General features: G+C 47.5%; 1 protein-coding gene across 1 annotated transcript in view; it reads left to right on the forward strand.

The window, feature by feature from the left end:
- The window catches only part of KCNQ5 (potassium voltage-gated channel subfamily Q member 5), a 569,051-nt gene extending 548,659 nt beyond the window's left edge, over positions 1–20,392 (forward strand). The window contains exons 12-14 of the mRNA XM_068550907.1: positions 14,575–14,706; positions 17,060–17,186; positions 19,505–20,392. Of these exons, the coding sequence (XP_068407008.1) occupies positions 14,575–14,706; positions 17,060–17,186; positions 19,505–20,392 (1,147 nt within the window). The remainder of the gene's footprint in view (positions 1–14,574; positions 14,707–17,059; positions 17,187–19,504) is intronic.
- Positions 20,393–20,750: the final 358 nt, after the last annotated feature.

Here is a 20,750-nt window from a genome sequence, read left to right on the forward strand (position 1 = left end):
CTGGGAGAGTAGAGGTGAGTTATAAAGATTTTGGTAAATGTTTATGGGGGCAAAGAAAATCATGATATGATGAAACTGTGTGCCCAGAAGGTACTTAAACATTATCTGTAGCAGCCACCTAAACAGAAGTGAAGTCAAGCCTAGTTACTTCCCTCTAGAACCTGCGAGCAACAACCCTGTGGATGGGGGACCGTCCCGTCCCGTCCCGTCCTGTGTGTCCTGGGCCTCTGGTCTCATCATGACTGTTACTGACACTCCATGTCTTTCTCAACGTCTCCCAGTTTGGACAATGATATGATCGCCCTGCCCCGGGAGATCCCAGAAGCCTTGGGTAATATTTGATCCCAGAAAACCCAAGGATACGTAGTAAAATGAGGTCTACAGCCTTCAGTTGTAGATGGGATGGAAAGGATCTGTCCTGCGCTGTCCAACACTGTAGCCACTGGTCACACCAGGCGATTCAAATTTGAGTTAATTAAAATGGAATAAAATGTAAAGTTCAGTTCATCAATGGTACGGCCACATTTAAAGTGCTCAGGGGCCACACATAGCCATTGACTTCTGTGTTGGGCAGAGAAGACATAGTACGTTTCCATCATGGCGGGAAGCTCTATGGGGCATTGCTGGCCCCGAAGTGACCTCGACGTTCTTTCTATCCATTCCTTACAGCCAGCAGAGACCCCTGGTCTAATTTGCAGCAAGTACAGTAAAATCTTATCTAAGGGACCAGATTAAGTTTCCTAAAAGTCATACTTAACCCAATTTGTGTCATTTCCCGAGACCTTCTGAAGCTTTCTGCTTTTGCCTCACAACCTGCACAAAGAATCCTGAGCTGCAAAAAAGAAAATGAAATAGATTTATTCTGCCAGCTCAGCACTTGAGCGAGCAGCAGCTTGCGAGTTACTTTGTTATTATCCCTGCCTCTGGAAACTTGACTGATTTTTGTAAAGTCCTTTGCAGAATTCCCTTGCTCTTCAGAACTCTTTCTTGGTTCTTATTTTTAACAGGAACTTTATTATTTACACGTCTCTCCTTTTTGTGGATTTCGGAAGCTTTCTGCTTGCTACTTCATAACTCTTGATGGGGTGCTTTTCTTCCCTGTATCCTGATTCTGCTTGGTGCGTTTTTTTTTTTAATCACTTCTAAGTTCCATTTAAAATTGTTGGATTCTATAAAAACATAATAGCTACAGTCAGTAGTTAATAACTTAATTGGAGATCTTTGACTCATGATAGAACTTAATTTCTAAAAATTAAAGGACCAACCACCGCAATTAGCACTTCTGAAAAGGATTTGCAGGTATAAGTCCCTAAATCATATGCAAAAGTGTCCTTTTCATGAGTTTAATTACATAACAAACTGAACATCAATTGACTAGAGTGCTTTTGCCAGAACATGCCCACCGCTCACAGCGCACCTTAAACAGGCTTTTCTGTGTATGTCACTGATGGCAAGTGCCAACCATCTTATTATTCAACTCTAAAATGGCGACTTTGTTTTTGGCGTTTTCCTTGTTCTCTTTTGCTTGTTCGATTATTTAATATGACTACCTGAACATGCCTTTTATCTTCCAGTAGCGCTTACAATAATAATAGTTTTCTCCTAAGAGACAAATTAAAATTAAAATGTGTAACAGAAAATATGTATGAGATGACAGCATGGAAAATAATATGATTACATTCACAAGAGCAAAGTAGGAATTCTTATTTTCAGTTATTAATATTTATTCAGCATCTGACATTTTCTAGTTATTTTTGAGAATAAATATTCTCGGTCAATGAGATGATTAAGGTCATTCTCTGAATTCATCTGGATTCTATTACCCAAATTCACTGAGACTTGTTTTTTTAATGAATGACATCACTTTTTATAGTAGTGAACAACAGCTATTCTTAGATATTTCCAAATTATGCCTTAAAAGACAGAATACTTAGTTTTGTATAGTTCCTCCAGGATTACCACAGATTTTTTTCAAAATATTATTTAGTTGGAGTGCGTGAAGTTGTTGGAAATGTGTTTTCAAACTCATCTCGGGGGGTGGAAATGGAACTTATTTTTAACAAGAGTTCTATCTATCTTGTTAATGATTTAATTCAAACAATGTTAAATTTCTTTTCATCCACTCATACAAATTAATTTCTAAATAGGAAGATGAAATTAGCAGGGAAGTAAACAGATTGACAAGCAAACTGATAAACTCTTGAACATTCTACACACCCAACTCCCACCATACAGTTGACCCTTGACCAGTGCAGGAGTTAGGGGCCCCGACCCTCCATGCAGTAGAAAATCGGCATGTAACTTATGACTCCCCCCAAACATAACTACCAATAGCCTACCGCTGACCAGAGGCTTCCCGATAACATAAAGAGTCAATTAAGACATATTTTGTATGTTATATGTAGTATATACTGTATTCTTACCAAAAATTAAGCTAGAGAAAAGAAGACGTTATTAAGAAAATCACAAGGAAGAGAAAATACATTTACAGTATTGTACTGTGTTTATTGATACATAAGTATGCTTACAAGATGAATCATCTATCAGTACCTACATCAAAATTGTCTTATACAATACGAAACACTATAGATGTTATATGTGTTACTAACACTAGACATCAAAAACGAAAAGATAACATGAAAAAGAAGTACATATTTATTTACAGGTATAACGATTCATGCACTGGTAACGAAGAAGCAGCAGTATGATTGCTTCATGGTAGCTTAGCTTGTACACAAATGAATGAATTGTTATTAAAAATTTTATTGCACACAGTATCACAGTTACATCCATAATACAGTATTGGAACAGTGTTAGATTTTTTAAAAAACCACTTCCCTGTGATGATAGGCTGATATGCAGTTTCTCCCATTATGAGAGAGAGAGAGGCATGCTGTACAGTAATGAAATTCTTTGAAAGTAGTCATAAAACAGTAAGAAAACTAACACATTATTAATTTTATATTAAATATCATTCATGCTTAGGTAAAGATCAACTAGTATCTACATATATTTTATGCATGACATACCTAACTTTTTCTTAATTTTTTCAGCATCTCTAGCTACACAGTTCGTTTGTCTTTTCAAATTGTCACAAATCTCCAAAAATTTTTCCAATATATTTATTGAAAAAAATGCACATATAAACGGACCCAAGCAGTTCAAACCCGTGTTGTTCCAGGGTCCCCTATATTATGGTGTATTCACTTGGCTCGGGCTGCCATAACAAAATATCACCAACTGGTGTAACCTTAACCACCAAAGGTTTATTTCCTCACAGTTCGGGAGGCTCAAAGTCGAAGATCAAGGTGTTCACAGGGCTGGTTCCTTCTGAGGCCTCGCTCCTCGGCCTGCAGACAACCACCTTCTCACTGTGTCCTCACGTGGTGGTCTTTCCTCTGTATGTGTCTGTGTCCAAATTTCCCTTCTTATAAAGACAGCGGTCAGAGTGGGTTAGGGTCTGTGCTAACATCTCACATTAACTTATTCTCCTCTTTGAAGGCCCTGTCTCCAAAGCCAGTAACATTCTGAGGTCCTGGGGCTTCAACATATGAATTTGGGGGGACACAATTCAGCCCATAACACATGGCAAGACACCAATTTTTCTATCACTGTTCGAAAAATATTTTCCCAGGCACAATATCAAAATTTTCAGATTAAAAATAAGCCCATCAGTTACCCGGATAATCCTTCGCAATATCAGACATCCGGGAATATCTGAAGAGGTTGACTGGCTTGCCTTTTAAAAAAGCTTGCACTTGGCACTGCGGAAACACTACATAAGTGTGAGTCTTGGGCAAATTTTCACACAAAAATTAAGATATGCTCATGTATTTGAAATAATAAATTTTAAAGGTGATAGTCAATACAACTCTACATTTATAAAAGGGTCTTGGAATCATCATTTTTTAAAATACAAAAGAGATGTTTGTATTTGTTTTCCCACCGCACGGCACGGGCTGGATAAATTCTCAGCTGTGCACAGCAGAACAGCACACGAGGGCTGTGCACAGGCCTGGGCGGCTGGGGAAACAGCTTGGTCTGTGGGAACCTTGTGGGCGAAGCTCACCTGCTTCTCACTGGTATTTTTTCATAGAATCACTACATCTGGGGTCAGGGCCGCTCCTAACGAGATCCTCAGCAACAGTGGCTCTCCTTAACATAACTGTGTTTTCTGTCAGTCGGCAAGAAATGAATCAGAATACGGTGTAACCTGTTCTCCTTGTGAGGAGAACCGAACCCAGGCGGTGGAGATTACTCAGTGTGTGGAGGAGAGCTGGCCCCGAAGCTGTGGGCTGTATCCCGTTCCTTACATCTCCTGGTAGCCCTGCGCTGTAACCTCCGCACCCCCCGCTGTGTCTCCCTGGACGCGACCTCTTATTCCCCAGGCGGACGCAGCCTTCCAGGGAATCGGATGAATAAGTGAGGTCTGGGGTGAAAACTCAGAGAATCTTATTTTCTAATGTTCATTTTTTTTTTTTTTATTGAAGTATAGTTGATTTACAGTGTTGTGTTAATTTCTGTTGTACAGCACAGTGATTCAGTTATACACATATATATATTCTTTTTCATATTCTTTTCCATTGTGGTTTATCACAGGATACTGAATATAGTTCCCTGTGCTGTACAGTAGGACCTGTTGTTTATCCGTTCTATAGGTAACAGTTTGCACCTGCTAACCCCAGACTCCCAATCCTTCCTTGAAGCTGCAGCCTGACTCTACGAGGCCTCACTGGCTAATTCTTCCTGCCCCCCTTCCCCCCAGGGCTGCTCAGGAAGGTGGTCCAAGAAACCCCACGTGCCGCTGTGCGACCTGGGGCAACTCACATCACCTCTCTGTGCGTCTCCTCACCGTGACGTGGGGACGGGGATGGCGCTGACCTTTGTTGTGGTGAGGATTTCACGGGTTACCGTGTGCAGAGCGCCGAGTGCCTGGCAGCATGGGAACCCAGGTCTCTGGGCCCCCTCCTGCCCATCCTCCGCTCAGGCCAGACCCTCTCCTCTCTGAGCTCCCCCTGCTGTCGCGGCCCACGTGAAAGGAGCGCTCCTTTTTCGCACCTGGGCGCGCCTGCCTGCCTGCACCCACCGCCTCCCCCAGGAAGCGCCCGCTGTTTCCCCTTGAAGTCTCCTCCTCGCCAGGCCCTGCGCTGAGGACTCGGCCAGAGCACCGCCGCCATTGGCGGCTGGAAGGGCAGCTTCTTCACCCAGCACGAGGCAGTGTCCCCATAGCCCCTGTGGGTGACTCGCTGCCGCGCAGGGCCGTCCCACGACGTCCAGTGGACCTGAGAGGTGGGCGTGACTCTCCTCTGCCGCCCCCATCCACACGGGCCTCGGGACGCCCTTTAAAGACCCTCCCAGGGGGTCGGATCCTGCGCTGGAATAAGACGTATCACTTCTCCGTGCGCTGGGCACAGGGGCAAACGATAAGGAGGAAGGGGCCCCCGCTTGGAGCCGGGAGGGGCCGTCGTGCGGGCCCCGCGTGTGTGTCTAGGCGGCCGCAGTGACCAAGAGCCAGGGGGCGGGGAGGGGACGGGGGAGGAGAGGCCAGGCCGAGAGGAGCCGGCGCGGGTCCGGGGAGCCGGAGGGCGCGGGGCTTGCACGTGCGGAAGTCACTCCCCCAGGCTGGCGCTGCGCCCCCGCACTCAGGACGGTGACTCTGACTGCAGCGCGGGAGCAGGCTGGGAAGAGGGGACACTCGTCGTCACAAGCGCCGGATCTGCGGGGGCCGGGGCCACGGGTCACGGTGAAGGGAAGCACGGATGACGCCGGGGCTCTTCCGACGGAAACAATAACAGGGTTCGGACTTTAATGGTTGGAGAGGATGGAGCGGAGGAATCGAGGGTGAGACAGGCGCCCGGGCGCCGGGGCAGGGGGCGGGTAGAGACGGCGCACTGTTGCGAGTGTCATTTGAGGGGCCGCCCAGCAGGCAGGTGGAGCCCTGGATCTGAAGCCCAGGAGAGACGGCTGGGACCAGGACAGCCTTGGTGGTCGTCAGCGCAGACGTGGATGGTTTCCAAGAAGCGTCCCCTGGAGAGCGTGAAGGAAAGAGAGACGGTGGTCCTGACAGAATCTCCGGCTCAGGAACCGTAAGGAGCTGCGGAAGAGAGAAGGCGCTGATCGAGAGGGACCCGGGGCAGCCAGACAGAAGGATCCAGGAGACGGGACGGAGGACGAGCCGGGGGAGCGTTGGGAGCGGAAGGCGGGTCCACTGTGTGAAAGGCTGCTGAGAGGTCAAGAAGAGGAAGGGGACCTGCTCCTTTCCAGGAGGTCCCTGGGAAGCGGCACCGAGGAAGCCCCCGGGACCTTGGAGAAAAACTCAGTAGAGGCAAAAAAGGTTGAAGCCAGATGGTAAAGCCATTTTTTCAAATCACCTGTGAGAATCTTTCACGCTAATAGGAACATAGGTGAGGTGTCCAGAATTTCTTTATAACCAGCAAAGACTCACCGGCTCTTCTGACATCGCTCGGGTCTGATCAGCCAAGCGGAGACCCACCGATGACTTGTCGGCTTCTGAGGGTGTGCACAGCGGGCCTTGCTGTCACCCGGCACGAGTGCTGAGGTTCTCGGGTTTTCCCGCCCTGGGCTCCGCCTACTCCAGGAGGCGTGCACGTTCTCCTCTAAAATGTATTTTCAGCTCTGCATCCTTCTCAAACCTCACTTCAAACTTCAGGCAAGAAAACCCCGCAAATAGAGAAGAAGAGGCACATGTTTGCCACTGTGGGTTTTTGTTAAATCCGCAAGCTGTTTAATCACCAGTCCCTAACTTTGCTGATGGCGTCTCTGCTGTTTTAGCAGAGATGGTGAGTCTTCGTTTGCAAGTCGCTATGAAGTCATTCTTGACAGCCAAGACACATGACAGTACAGAACGCTGCTGGGGAACATTTTATGGATCATTTATGAGATTTTTAAAATCAGCTAATATACTCCCTGGAATAGTCTTTTTTTATATATAGATTTACTTATTTAGTTTTGGCTGCATCGGGTCTTCGTTCCTGCACGCAGGCTTTCTCTAGTTGTGGCGAGCAGGGGCTACTCTTCATTGCAGCGCGCGGGCCTCTCATTGCGGTGGCTTCTCTTGTTGCAGAACACGGGCTCTAGGCACGCGGGCTCAGTAGTTGTGGCTCCCAGGCTTAGTTGTTCTGCAGCACGTGGGATCTTCCAAGACCAGGGATTGAACCCGTGTCCCCCTGCATTGGCAGGCGGATTCCCAACCACTGCGCCACCAGGGAAGCCCTGGAATATTCTTTTTGTTTGTTTCTGTTTTGAAGATAATTGCCTGTGACCGCATTTTGCCCTGAGGCTTCATTAAACCAGCGTGTTCACTGAAAACGCACTTACTTTGCAGCATCTAATTTTTAACCTTTTATTTGGGTATAATTTAAACTGAATCTCCTATTCATTGCTGAGACGAAAACTATTCAAGAGCAATCAGTATGTATGGGCACTTTGTTTATTTACTTGTTTGTTTCACACTTTAAAATTTGTACAGGATTTTATACTCCTAGGAAAATAAAATGCCCAAATGTAGTTACCGTATTACTGCTCACAAAAGCCTAGGAAGGAAAGTTACCCATTTGTAGACTTGCTTGGATCCGGAAGTTCTTACTTGAGTTTTATTACTCTTATCTCTTTAAAAGAAGACCAAACAGAATGAACAGAAGAACTTACTGAATCCTGAATATAAAACAATATTAAGCATTAGAAGAAAAACCCTACTCCCAGTGATGGGAGCAATGTGACGACAGAGCTTTCCTGACCCCTAAGTCAGCCAAGGGAGGTATCTGCCTGCCCCTTTAGTGAGGACATCTGGTAGATTGTATACAGTGGGGCTAATTTACGCCTCTATCAAGAGCTGAAAGCAAGAAAATGAGACTGGCCAGCGCATCCGGGCAGCCCTGGGGTTCCTTAGTCGCTGGCTAGTAGCCCAGTCTGAGATGACAGGATGGTAAAGGAGTCTCGGTATGCGATTCTATAACTGGTTTCGAAGAGTCTCAAAGTCTGGATACCGTATACACAAATGCAGACCTGCATTACTGAGTCATGATTAGGTATTAACAGGAAAACAACCTTAATGAATCATCCAACTAGTGATCCACACGCCTTCGGTGGTGACCCACATTATCGAGTTCTAAGCCTAGTTGTCTGCCGAATCTGCCCCGTGATCTGCACCACCCCTTGACTGGACTCTGAAAGGCTCGAGAGGGCTGCCTCGGGAGAGAGTCAGCGACCAGAGGCCCTGGGTCACTTGCAGGACAAGCCCCGGGCCCCTCCTTTTCAGGCAGACAGATGCTGTGTCTCTCCTGGGGAGTCAGAATCAGGGGATTGAATTTGCTGAACAGCGAAAGAGGTGGGTATGGAACGCTCATCAGTAGAGGTGACGGACACGACGCACCGACATGAAGTGGGGCGCATCCACACCAAAAACAGGAGGTCTAGGACATCAGGCGGCCATTTCTGAGCCCTGAGGAATTTGATCATCTCTCCCCAGAGATGGGGGTGCATGCGGGAGAAGTCTGGGGTACACGCTCCCCTCCTGCTTGTCTGCCTGCCCTCCTGACCGATCCCCGGCCTCCAGCACGGAGCCTGGCACGTCGTAGGCACTCAGTGAATGTGTGACGAGTGCCTGATTCGGTCCCTCTTTCCAGCATCACGCAGGGAAGCAACCACCCTGAGCTCGTCCGGGGCCCCAGGCTCTGGGCACATGGGCTCTTGAGTCCTGTTAGAGCTCCTGGCGAAGGGACTGTTCCTCCCACCAGGACGCCGCAGAGGGTCGGACGGGCACCACGTGGTCCCTGGAGGCTTCTTCAGCTCCTTCCCAGCACAGCCAGGGCCCACACACACGCCGTGGTAGGAGCTCGATGACTCTTTACTGAAAGAATGAATGGACTCGTCACCCGGCACTTGCTTCCCCTTCCAAGGCAGTCCTTGAGAAGCTGAAGGGACTTGTTAGCTGGCTCTTGCGTGGAACTTCGGGTCTTACTCCGGAAGCGGGGGCAGGAGGCACTGGGGTGTGTGTGACTGGGGGTCTGACACCCAGGCACACGGACGCGCTGCCTCGTGGGCACGATTTGTGTGACTCGGAAGACGACACAGACCCGCCGTCACTGCTTCGTGTGGAGGCCATTCTAACCCACCCCAGTCCCACCCCAGTCCCACCTCCTGTCGGTCGTTCATAACCTGGGCTGCAGGTTCCAATCACCCGAGGAGGTTTATAAAGCCTCTGGATCAATTAAATGACGTTTCTGGAGGTGGGACCCAGGCATCGGCGTGTTTTAGGCTCCCTGGCTGATGGCAAGGGACGGCGGGGCTTGGGGACTCTGCTGCCTTTATGTAAAGCCCATCAAGCTGCCTCCCTGGTTCAGTCGGCTGAGCCCTCCGCCCGCACGAGGTCTGGCTGTTGGCCGCCCGTCCATCTGTCTGGTGGTGGCACCGTCACCGCCGCTTCTGTTTTCTCGTCGTTCTTATCTCTGCATATTCGTACGCAGGGTTTTTACCCTGACTCAGAGGCCTGGGACAAGACTTTTGCAAGATTCTGTAACTCATGGCAGCACAACAAATGCACCTACACTTCCTTATAAGTGCACATGTGTTGTGTGTATATATAGCCTATATTCCACCCGGGGTTTAACTTTGCTTTGGTTTATTTCTTCGTGCTCAGAAAATTGCTTGAGCAGATTTCTTCCGTTTCAAGCCAGTTGCCAGTTGAGGTTTGTGGCGAATCTCTGGCCCCCTCTAGTGGTCACAGCGGAGCATGTCTGTTTCGAGCGTAGGTCTCCTCCGGGATTCCTAGCCTCTTAGGTACCCCCGCAGCATCGGAGGAGACTGGCTTCAGGGTCTTTTGCCCTCTGCTACTGTACTAGCTCCAGGGGTGCAGTTTGCCCTCATGAGGAAAAGACAGTGAGAGTGCAACCTACTGCCCCGCCTTCTGTCCTCCTCCGAAGGCCCTTCCAACAGCACCAGTAAGAACAAGCCGTTCACTATGTGCCACGCGTGCGAGCAAAAAGAGCCCTTTCATACCAAAGTATCTCTTCTGTGCTGTTATTTTGTGTTAAAATATTAACATCTTAACATTAAGACAATAGTAAGCATTGTGATTAAGAGCTCAGCACTGGAGCCACACTGGCTCAGATCCCACACTTACCAGCTGTTTAACCTCAAGCGAGTTACTTAACCGCTCTTGGCCTCAGTTTCCTTATCTGCAGATTGGGGCTGACAAGGGTCCGCATCTCGCAGACTATACTGCCAAGTGCCGCCTGGCAGTGTTGTCATTTTAATCACTAAATGTACTCTGAAGGTCTGAATTTTACTCCCGAATGATTTGCCCAAACACTCCTTTCTACCAGGCAATACATAGGTCATATTAAACTTCTTTTATAAGCGTCCATTAAAGTTTCCTGCCTCTTTTTCTGCCTGGCCTCAAGGCATTTCCTTGTGTCTACACCAGAGGTCAGCAAACGACAGGGTGGAACCAAAGCCAACCCTATGCTGTGTTTGTAAATAAAGTTTTACTGGAACACATCTACATTCTCTGGTGTATGTACTGCCTGCGGCTGCTCTCATGCCACAGTGCAGACATGGGTGGTTTCAGCAGAGACCATGTGACCTACAGCCTGGCCCTTTACAGAAAGAACTTTCCACCCCTTGTCTAAACTTTGGGTCCCTCTGATTTACATCCAGCTGCGTTAGGAGGGCAGAGATTCGTAACATTCAGGATTGCCTGTGTGAACCAAGCTTCCTCCCAACTTGGGGGTCTCCAACCCCAGCTCTCACCTTTTCCCCTCACCTCACAGTCGGAAGGCTTAGTACCTGACATGGAATGGTCTGGTAGAGAAAAAAAAAATCGAAGAATTAAAAGGCCTTTCAAATTCATAGTCTAATAGCCACTTGGACATTTTCCTCAATTGTCATCACCTTCATGTCTTTCCTGAGACCTAGAATTATTGAACTCTGGGCTTCACTTCTTCCTGCAAATAAGCAGAAAACGGCCTACTCACTCCACTTCGCAGAAACTAAGTGCATCATGGGTAGCCGGTAGCTGGGAAACGTACACAGTAAAGCAAACCAATGACCAATGAGACCAATGTGTAGATCCTACGACTGGGGTAAAGTAAGCAGAGGACCCCTAGAATTTGCGACAAAAGGGGAAACATTACAATTATTAGGGGTGGGGAACCCACATTGGCCCAGGCCTGATGGGCCTGGGATGGGCCTTGGAGAGAAGGAAGGGAGCCAGTTCAAGGGCAGAGTGCACTGGACCCCCTGGGAAGACAGAGCTGGCGGTGAGATGAATAGACTAACGTGGCCTCGGGTTTACTTGTGTGAGGGTCAGAGGGCACACAGAGGAGGCAGGAGGAGGTCAGTGGACAGCTGGACATTCCCCTGAACCTTTACAAGTGTGCCTGCCCAAGAGGCGCCCTGTGGTGCGAGCTTAGTGGGGTGTCAGCAACACCGGCCTTGTACTGGCTGTGTGACCTGGGACAGGTTACCCGACCTCCAGAGCCTTTGCTAGACCCAGATATCAAAGGTGGAAAACTCTTAGGGCTTCACATTGACATAATGGAGGTAAAGGGCTCAAGGGCAGGGCCAGCCGTTCAGCAAGGGCACAGCGATGGGAGACCCACCCCACGTGAGGCTGCGGGGCAGGGGGTGGGAGGGCGAGGCCTTCACATCCCACCGTCCAGCTCCGTGTCCAGGAGACGGGCACTGAGCGCTCGGGTCAAGCTGGTTGTGGGCAGAGACGGAAGCCACTCTAGACATCCAGCGGGGCCAGGGAAGTGAGGGGGCTCAGCCTAGCCTCCCGGATCTTCCGCTCTCTGCCTTCTGATTTCAACCAAGAAAACCGAGTGCAGTCCCCGGAAAGGCGAGGGGATTGGGTGGAGGGAGGGAAGCGGAGGTGACTGGATGGTATAAACATCTCGAATCGCCCGGCCCTGATGACCGGGGTCTTGGCTCGGAAGGGTCGTCATACAGTGGCCAAGATGGGCAGGGAGCACACCTCCCATCCTCGCCCTCCTGGAGCAAGCCTGGCACGCAGGAGCTGTGGAAGCATCTGCAGCAGTCTCTCAGGACCAGAAAACTAAGGTCATACTCTGTTGAGACTTTAACCACATGTGTTCATCCCTGTTTTCTTGATGGTCCTATGATATATAAAACTCATTCAGCCAACTGAATTACTCTCCCAGCAGGCTCTCCCCTCCTCACCCTGGACAGTTTCGTTTTGCTATTAGCACTCCCTCTACATTTGGTACTTACTGGGTTACGGTGTCATTTATTCCTTGACTTTCAGTGTGTTTTCCTTTCTCCTTACTTCCTCATAATGATATCTTATAATTTGTGATTTCGTTGTTCTGTGAAATCCTAATTATGTTAGTAATTTGAGGGAAAAGAATATTATATTTTCATGGTTTTCAGAAGCATTTCTATTTAAAGGATTCTTTTCTGAATCAGGCAGGGTCCTAATTAGTAACGAATACACAAATTTGTTTCACTTTAGAAAGTTTTTGGTATTCACGAAAGAGAGTCAGAGTCTTATGGCCTCCCTGAAATGCGCCGTGAAGAACTCAGATCTGTTCCGTTCAGAAGGTGTCAGGAGTCTGCCTTGGCATAGAACAGCATAAACAGCTTTGGGCAGCCAGAGGGGAGCTGGCCCTCACCCGGTTCTTCAGCGAGCGCGTGCTGACTTGCTGATCCTTGCCAGCGATCTTATGAGCTGCTGGGATGGAAAACACAGCTTCTGACCTCAGTGAATCTCCTCGAGAGGTCCGTGCTTGAGCTGAACCTGGAACAGTCAGCATTTCGGGTAGCGTGCCAGGACAGACCTCTGAGAAATGAGCACTCTGATGACGAGAGAATCGGGAAGGGCTGGCGTGGGGCTGCAGGCAGAAAAGCGGGTGGAGATGGATGAGCGTCTGGGGAGAAGAAGGGCGCTGTCTCCTCCCGTCACCCCCTTTCCTAGCCAGGCGGAGCCTCCAGACAGACAGAGACAGCCCTGCAGTCAAGGACCTCCTACAGCCTGGTGGAGGCCGTATATAAGCAAGTAATCACAGTGTGGCGTGTTAGTTACTAGAACGAAGGTTAATAGACAAGTGACTAACTGCTTGGAAAGAATCGCAGAAATTTTGTAGGATTTCAGGAAGAGGAAAGTCCTCGAGTTCCAAGGAGGAAGTGGATGAGGATGAGGTGAGAGGGGTGGGCAGAGGCCAGGCCATCCACGGCCTGGTAGGATGTGCTAGGGAACGTGACGCTCACCCGGTAGGCCAGGGAAGACCAATGTGGTCAAGAAAGGGGGTAAGAATATTAAGGACAAATGATTCAGGGATGATTAGGAGACAATCAGTTTGAAGTTAACAATACAATTCCAGGATCGAGTTTGGGGCTTTATAACCAGTAAAACAATTTGGGTTTGTTGCAGTCAGCTATCGCTTAGGATAGGTAATTTTCCACTTAAACGCTACATTTGTTCCTAATCTTCCCACTGTCCTCCAAGGAACAATAAATTTTGGTTCATAGAGCCTAGTTGACTGACCTGCAGCCTGGGACCCATGAGCGTGATAATAAGAGTCTATGAGCCAATTAATAGTTAGTTGAATAAACACCAACAAGTTTAACATTTACCTGCAGTAAGGCTGCACAGATTCATTAAAATGCTGTGCTTCTTTGCATTCCCCGGGAATTATATCAAGTTACTGCAGTAACTGGTTATCTTAAGCAGCTTAGCTATTCATGACATCATGAAATTTATTGATGAAATATTGTTTTAAAACAGAGTCCATGTTGGGGGAGACACTGTAATTAAAAAGACCTCCGGTGGGCAAAGGAGGGACTTCCCTGGCGGTCCAGTGGTTAAGACTCCGTGCTTCCACTTCAGGGGACATGGGTTCGATCCCTGGTCGGGGAACTAAGATCCCACATGCCACTCGGTGCGGCCAAATAAATAAGTAAATAAATAAAACCTCTGGCTCTGAAGAGTTTAGACATCCAGCTTAGTTGATCAGCGTGTTACATTTGAAAACAAACAAACAAACAAACCAAAAAAAACCCTTGGGTAGCTAATTGAGCAGTATTCTGCAGAAATAATTTATGAAACTTTTCATAAATTTCTATACAAATGTACATTTCCCTAGAGAGAATGAGAGTTTTTGTAGCACATCTGCATCTCCAAAATGCATATAGTTACATAAAAGACCATTTTAACAACTTTTATATTTTTATAGGGATGCATTCACTAGGTGTTGATCTTGGACTTCTTGGGGTTACATGGAAAAGGTAGAATTGCATTTTGACTTTGATTTTAATTCAGGGTTTCAATGGGCATTAAAAAGGTGCAAGACTTAAGTATTAATGTTTAGTCTCTTTTTTAGTGTGTTTTTCTACATTCAAGCTGTGCCTCACAGGAGATATTCTTAAATTGTCCACTGTAACCTTGGGCTTTCATGTTTCATTTCTGCAGGAGCTTAAAATAATTTGATGCGTGACTTTTTTCCCCCAGAGTTTCCTCTATCTACTAGTGAGCCATTTGGGTGACTTGTTTTAGTGAAGTTATGAAGATTCATATGTAATGTGTTGCTCTTACAGAATTATGAAGTTTCACGTTGCAAAACGGAAGTTTAAGGAAACATTACGCCCCTATGACGTAAAAGACGTCATCGAACAGTATTCTGCTGGTCACCTGGACATGCTGTGCAGAATTAAAAGCCTGCAAACACGGTGAGCAACGCGGGGGTTACTTGTTCTACAGGAACAGGCACAGAAACTGTCTGGGAGGAACCTCTCCCTAGTAGAGAAAACCCTTGAATTCCATGTTTCTAACTCTTTTTTTTTAGTGAACAGCTGGACTTTTGCGTTGAAACGTAGATTTTATTTAAATGTAAATCAGTCGTTAAAAGCCTCAACGTATCGACAGTGTCTCAGTGTCTCACCTGTGAAAATGGGGCATTGGCAGTGGCCGCCAAGGGTCGTCGTGAGGATTGATGAGTTAATGCACGGTCACCGAGTGCTCGGGGAATGTTAATGGTTGGTGCTGCTGTCGTTTCCGTTATCGCCTGAATCCTAACCATCCTTCAGAGAAAAGCTAGTCTTTCTCCTTTGTGAAACTTGACCCGCCATCCAGCCCACAAAGACAGACCTGTCCCTCCTGTGACCCCCTAAAGAGAGTAGAGAGTCCACTGCAGAGAGTAAAAGCGCTCCTCACCTTGGAATACTGTGCCGGAGAGTCAAACTGAGAAACGCAGGGTTGGCTCTTAAACTGCTTCCCTGTGGGAAGTTTGTTCCCCTGGCCCTGGACCAAGTCTGGGCCCTTCCCTTCATGCCTGTCCTGCATGGGGCTAGATACACACCGTCTTTCCAGGGAACATCTTCTCTAGTGGTTGAAAGAAATGAGTTCAGTATGTTATTCCAAACATGTGTTTGATTGTGTCATCTTGAAGCCAAAATATTTAGTCAGTTTCATTTTTTAACAGTCTTGCTTCACTATCAGGCCCAAACTACCAGCATTCGATTGAACAGTTCTTAAAACACAAGGACTGAGTCTTCAATGTTTGTCTATGCCCAGAACACACTTAGCCCAGGGTGACGCATATACTAGGCCCTTAGTAAAACACCTGCTGATTTCTATAACATTAGTTACAGAAATCACAGTTGTTTCGTTCATTCATTCCAGCAGGTAAGTATTGAACCTGCAATGCGTGCTGGGCACCCTGGGCACCCGGAGATGAACAAATGACCCAGTCCTTGTAGAGCTGCAGTTGAATAGATTAGATGTCATGACTGCCTGTACCCCTGTGCACACAAATTAAACTGGAAAGTTGGGTCAATATTCCTTATAATTCAGTTCTAAAACACACAAAAAGGAAGAAAGTAAGTCCAATTTAGGCTGACTAGGTCTCCTTGGAAATTGTTTTAAATCACCTGTGACCCTGTTACAATCTCTGCCCAGGTAGCCAAGGTTTTCCAAGTCCTTTCATAGAACTACCTAAGGCTCCCAACGTTTTTGTTTGCTTGTTTGTTTATTACAAATGTAATTGGTTTTCTTTTATTTTTCTTCATAGTGATAGGGTCACTAGTTAAAATATACTGTAAAATCTGCAATTTAAATTTCATTTCATGCTGCATTGTAGAAATAGTTTACATAAATAGCATCCATTAATCATTTAAAACAAAGGTTAAATGTAAATTAGGATCCTGTTATTTATTCCTATGATTATTTATGGTTTTCTGGTAAAGTTTTATTTTTCTGAGGGTGAAGGAATTAATGTTTTTGAAAGTAAACTATCTTTAAACTAAATTGATAATTTCCAGAAATCAGTTGACCTGGAGAGAATGCCATAACATTACAAACAGCATTTTTTTCATTTAACATATGTTTGTTCAATTGGTTTTTTTGTTTGTTTGTTTTTATTGAAGTATAGTTGATTTACAATGTTGGGTTAGTTTCAGGTGTACAGCAAAGTGATTCAGTAATACATGCATTTATATCTATTTTTTTTCAGATTCTTTCCCCTTATAGGTTATCACAAAATATTGAGTATAGTTCCCTCCCAATGTTTCTATAAAGTTCAACTGCTGCAGAATTCGCAGAACTAATCTGGAGTTTCTTGCTTATGTGATGTGTGTATACTGTCCAACTAGAAATCCTGAGATGGAGACTATAGCTTTCTTATCTGCTTATCTTCCATATGTCAGATGTATGACAAATGTTCATTGAAAAATCTGTTCTATTATTAACATGAAATAGTCATAATTATGATTTTGTCATTTTTAAGTGGTTGAATTCAAGAAACACCTGGTCAGGGGTGGAAACAGACAAATTACTTGGTAGTTTAGGACATTTTTGCCTCCAGAAGATCAGCCATAAGTGATTTCATCATGGACTAGAATAATGAGAAAATTAACATCGTGTAATTTTCACATGAAGAATATAAGCACATCAACTGGAAGAAGTTCATTTGTATTTCCTCTTCCGTAAATAGAGATAACTGTATTTTTCTTTTCAAAACCCTTCCTTCCAACCTAGGGCAGTGTCCACCTTCAGCACTCATAATCAGATCTCTTTCTCTGCTAGTGTGGATCAAATTCTTGGAAAAGGGCAAATCCCATCAGATAAGAAGAGCAGAGAGAAAATAACCGCAGAACATGAGACCACAGATGACCTCAGCATGCTCGGCCGAGTGGTCAAGGTTGAAAAACAGGTAACAGGTTTTGCTCAGCTAAACTGCTTAACTTTTCAGCCAGATTTTTTTCCAGTTTTACTGAGATATAATTGACGCATATCCCTGTGTAAGTTTAAGGCATACGACATAATGGCCTGACCTACAAATACTGTGAATGATGACCACAGTAAGCTTAGTTAGCCTTCGTCATCTCATAGAGACACAATAAAAAGGAAAGCACAAAAAGAGAAAAACTTGTTTTCCTTGTGATGAGAACCCTTAGGATCTACTCTGTTAACACCTTCCTGGGTACCACACAGCACTATTAACTACAGTCATCCCCTTGTGCATCACACCCCTGGCACTTGTTTATCTATAACTAGAAATCGGTACCTTCCGGCCACCTGCCCCCTGTCCCCTCCCTCCGCCCGCTGCCTCTGGTCACCATGAATCTGATCCTTTCTCTATGTGTTTGGGAAGGGGGTTGTTTTTTGTCGTAAATTCCACATAAGTGAGATCATACAGTATTCGTGTTCCTCTGCCTGACCTATTTGACTTAGCATTATGCCCTCAAGGTCCATCCCTGTTATTGCAAATGGCAGGATTTCCTCGTTTTTTATGGCTGAGCAATATTCCATTGTGTATATATATATATACACACACCCCACAACTTATTTATCCATTGGTCTGCAATGGACACTTGTCTCTAAGTCTTGGCTATGAACATGGGGGTGCAGACATCTTTTTGAGTTAATTTTTGTTTCCTCTGGATATAGTCCCAACAGTGGAATTGCTGGATCATGTGGTAGTTCTATTTTTAATTTCCTGGGGAACCTCCATACTGTTCTCCACAGTGGCTGCACCAGTTGACATTCCCACCGACAGTGCAGGAGGGCTCCCTTTTCTCCACATCCACACCAGCATTTGTTATCGCTTGTCTTTTTGATGATGGCCATTCTAACAGGAGTGAAGTAGCCAGAATTTTTTTTTAATCAAGATTGATTATAGGCAGTTGGATGTATTTTAGTGAGTAATAGATTTTAAAAGGAATAAAATCAAGAAAGAGCAAATAAATTAAATTTTCTTTATGCATAGACAGTGTTTCTCTAAAACATTTGGATTTCCATATAAGAAATAGAAAATTTCCTCTCATCAATTAATACTCGAACTGCAAACAACTATAGATTTCCAACAGTAGAATAACAAAGATCTATTTTTTAATTTGTGTTTTGGTTATTTTCATTGTCTCTCTCTTAGGTCAATTTAAAAAAAAAACATAATAACTATGGTAGTGCACTGAATGTTTGTTGACCCTGAGAGTGTATCGTCTCATACAAAGACAGTTTTTAGAAATCAAAATGCTCCCCCAATTTAATTATAAATATTCCAAGCATTTTATACCTTTATTTTTAAATTTAGAATCGCCTAGATTGATATCTAGGGTCTTTTTTTTTTTTTTTTTTTTGTCTGCACCGCACAGCTTGTGGGATCTAGTTCCCTGCCCAGGGATGGAACCTGCACCCCCTGCAGTGGAAGCGCAGAGTCTTAACCACTGGACCGTCAGGGAAGTCCCAGTATCTAGGGTCTTGATTTCTTAGAGAGTAAGTTTCCTGCTAGACAGCAGTAAAGTCCAGAATGTCTTCAGGGAAGAGGCTGAGGAAGGGGAACCTGATCAGGGAGGAGGGTCTGGAAGTTGCCTTTGTAGAGCGCTTATATGGTTTTTGAAAACATCAGTTTTATTTATTTATTTTTTTTTTGTATAATTTATTTTATCTTTGGCTGCGTTGGGTCTTCACTGCTGTGCGCGGGCTTTTCTCTAGTTGTGTCGAGCGGGGACCACTCTTCGTTGTGGTGCGAGGGCTTATTGCGATGGCTTCTCTTGTTGCGGAGCATGGGCTCTAGGTGCGCAGGCTTCAGTAGTTGTGGCTCACGGGCTTCAGTAGTTGTGGTGCGTGGGCTCAGTAGTTGTGGCTCGTGGGCTCTAGGGTGCAGGCTCAGTAGCTGTGGCGCACAGGCTTAGCTGCTCTGTGGCATGTGGGATCTTCCCGGACCAGGGCTCGAACCCGTGTGCCCTGCATTGGCAGGCGGATTCTTAACCACTACGCCACCAGGGAAGCCCCTGAAAATCCATTTTAAAGGCTGGGGAGGCAGAGGGGCGCCAGTGGAGACCAGGCGGACCGGCGCCGGAGCGTCCGCCCCTGAGCCCCCCGTTGCCGCCCTCACGGCCGGACGGGGCGTCCTGAGCTGGTGCCGAGTCAGGACGGCGTCCTACTTGCCTCTCTGGACTTCACTGTGCAGGCACAGCCGGACTTCTTCTTACGTTCTGATCAACAGGTGTGCGTTTTCCCCTCTTTCAGGTCCAGTCCATCGAGGCCAAGCTGGACTGCCTGCTGGACATCTACCAGCACGCCCTGCGGAAAGGCTCGGCGTCGGCCCTCGCGCTGGCCCCCTTGCAGATCCCGCCTTTCGACTGCGAGCACACCGCGGACTATCAGAGCCCGGCCGGCGGCAGAGACCTGCCGGGCCCGGCTCCGCCCGGCGGCCGCCTGCCCCGCTCGGCCAGCGCGGGCCTGGCTCGGGGCCTGCAGCTCATCCTCGCGCCCGGCGAGCTGGGCGCGCAGACCTTGTACGCGCTGAGCCCCCCCGCGGCCCTGGGGCCCGGGAGCCCGGGCGACGGCCCGGCGGGGCCGGGGGTGGGCGCGGCCCGGCCGGCGGCTCCCGCCACCCTGCAGATCCCGGCCCCGCTGCCCGCCCTGGGGGCCCTGGCCCCCGGCCCCGCGGGCCCACACGACGGCCTCCCCGACGTCTCCGCCCGCCTCGAGGCCGCCAAGGACCGCGTCGCGGCCAAGGAGCGCGCGCTGCGCCAGAGCCTCGACCTGGACGGCGCGGCCCTGCTCTCCGTCCGGCCCGCGGCGGCCCAGGACCGGGGCAAGTCGGCGTCGGTGCAGAACCTGATCCGGTCCGCGGAGGACCTGGACGTGCCGCTGTCGGGGAGCGAGTCCAGCGGCTCCAGGGGCAGCCAAGATTTTTACCCCAAATGGAGGGAATCCAAATTGTTCATAACTGATGAAGAGGCGGGTCCGGAGGAGACCGGGTCGGACGCCTTGGACGCGGGGCCGCCGGCCCGGGAACCCGCCCTGGCGTCGGACTCTCTCAGGACTGGACGGTCCCGATCATCTCGGAGCGCGGGCCCGGTGGCGGGAGGCGCAGAGGCCCTCGGCCGGGCCCACGCCAGGCTGAAATGAGGCCCTCGTTCGCTTCCCTTGCCCCGCAGCCTCTCAGCCATACATGTCGCTGCATGAACTCTTCGGGAAGCCCTTCTCAAAAGTTGAATGCCCAAGAATCAGGAAGAGCAGGAAAGGCAGTTTCCAAGCCCGTTACCTTTTAATTGCATGACAATGCATGTTCAGGGGATGGCTGAACTTCCCAGGTAGGACAACATTACCCCTCATTGAGGAAGGTACCTCGAGTTAAAACTCCTGAGAAATCAACACTGCTGGTGCTGTGGTGTGTGTGAAAATGTCAAGGTCAGGTCGTTTATAAGATTGGACTCCGTATTTTGAAATGATGGGAGTAAGCGCCTTCAAATTCCAGGCATTTCTG

Source organism: Eschrichtius robustus, chromosome 9, assembly GCF_028021215.1.
Source record: "Eschrichtius robustus isolate mEscRob2 chromosome 9, mEscRob2.pri, whole genome shotgun sequence".
In the NCBI taxonomy this organism is placed as follows: domain Eukaryota; kingdom Metazoa; phylum Chordata; class Mammalia; order Artiodactyla; family Eschrichtiidae; genus Eschrichtius; species Eschrichtius robustus.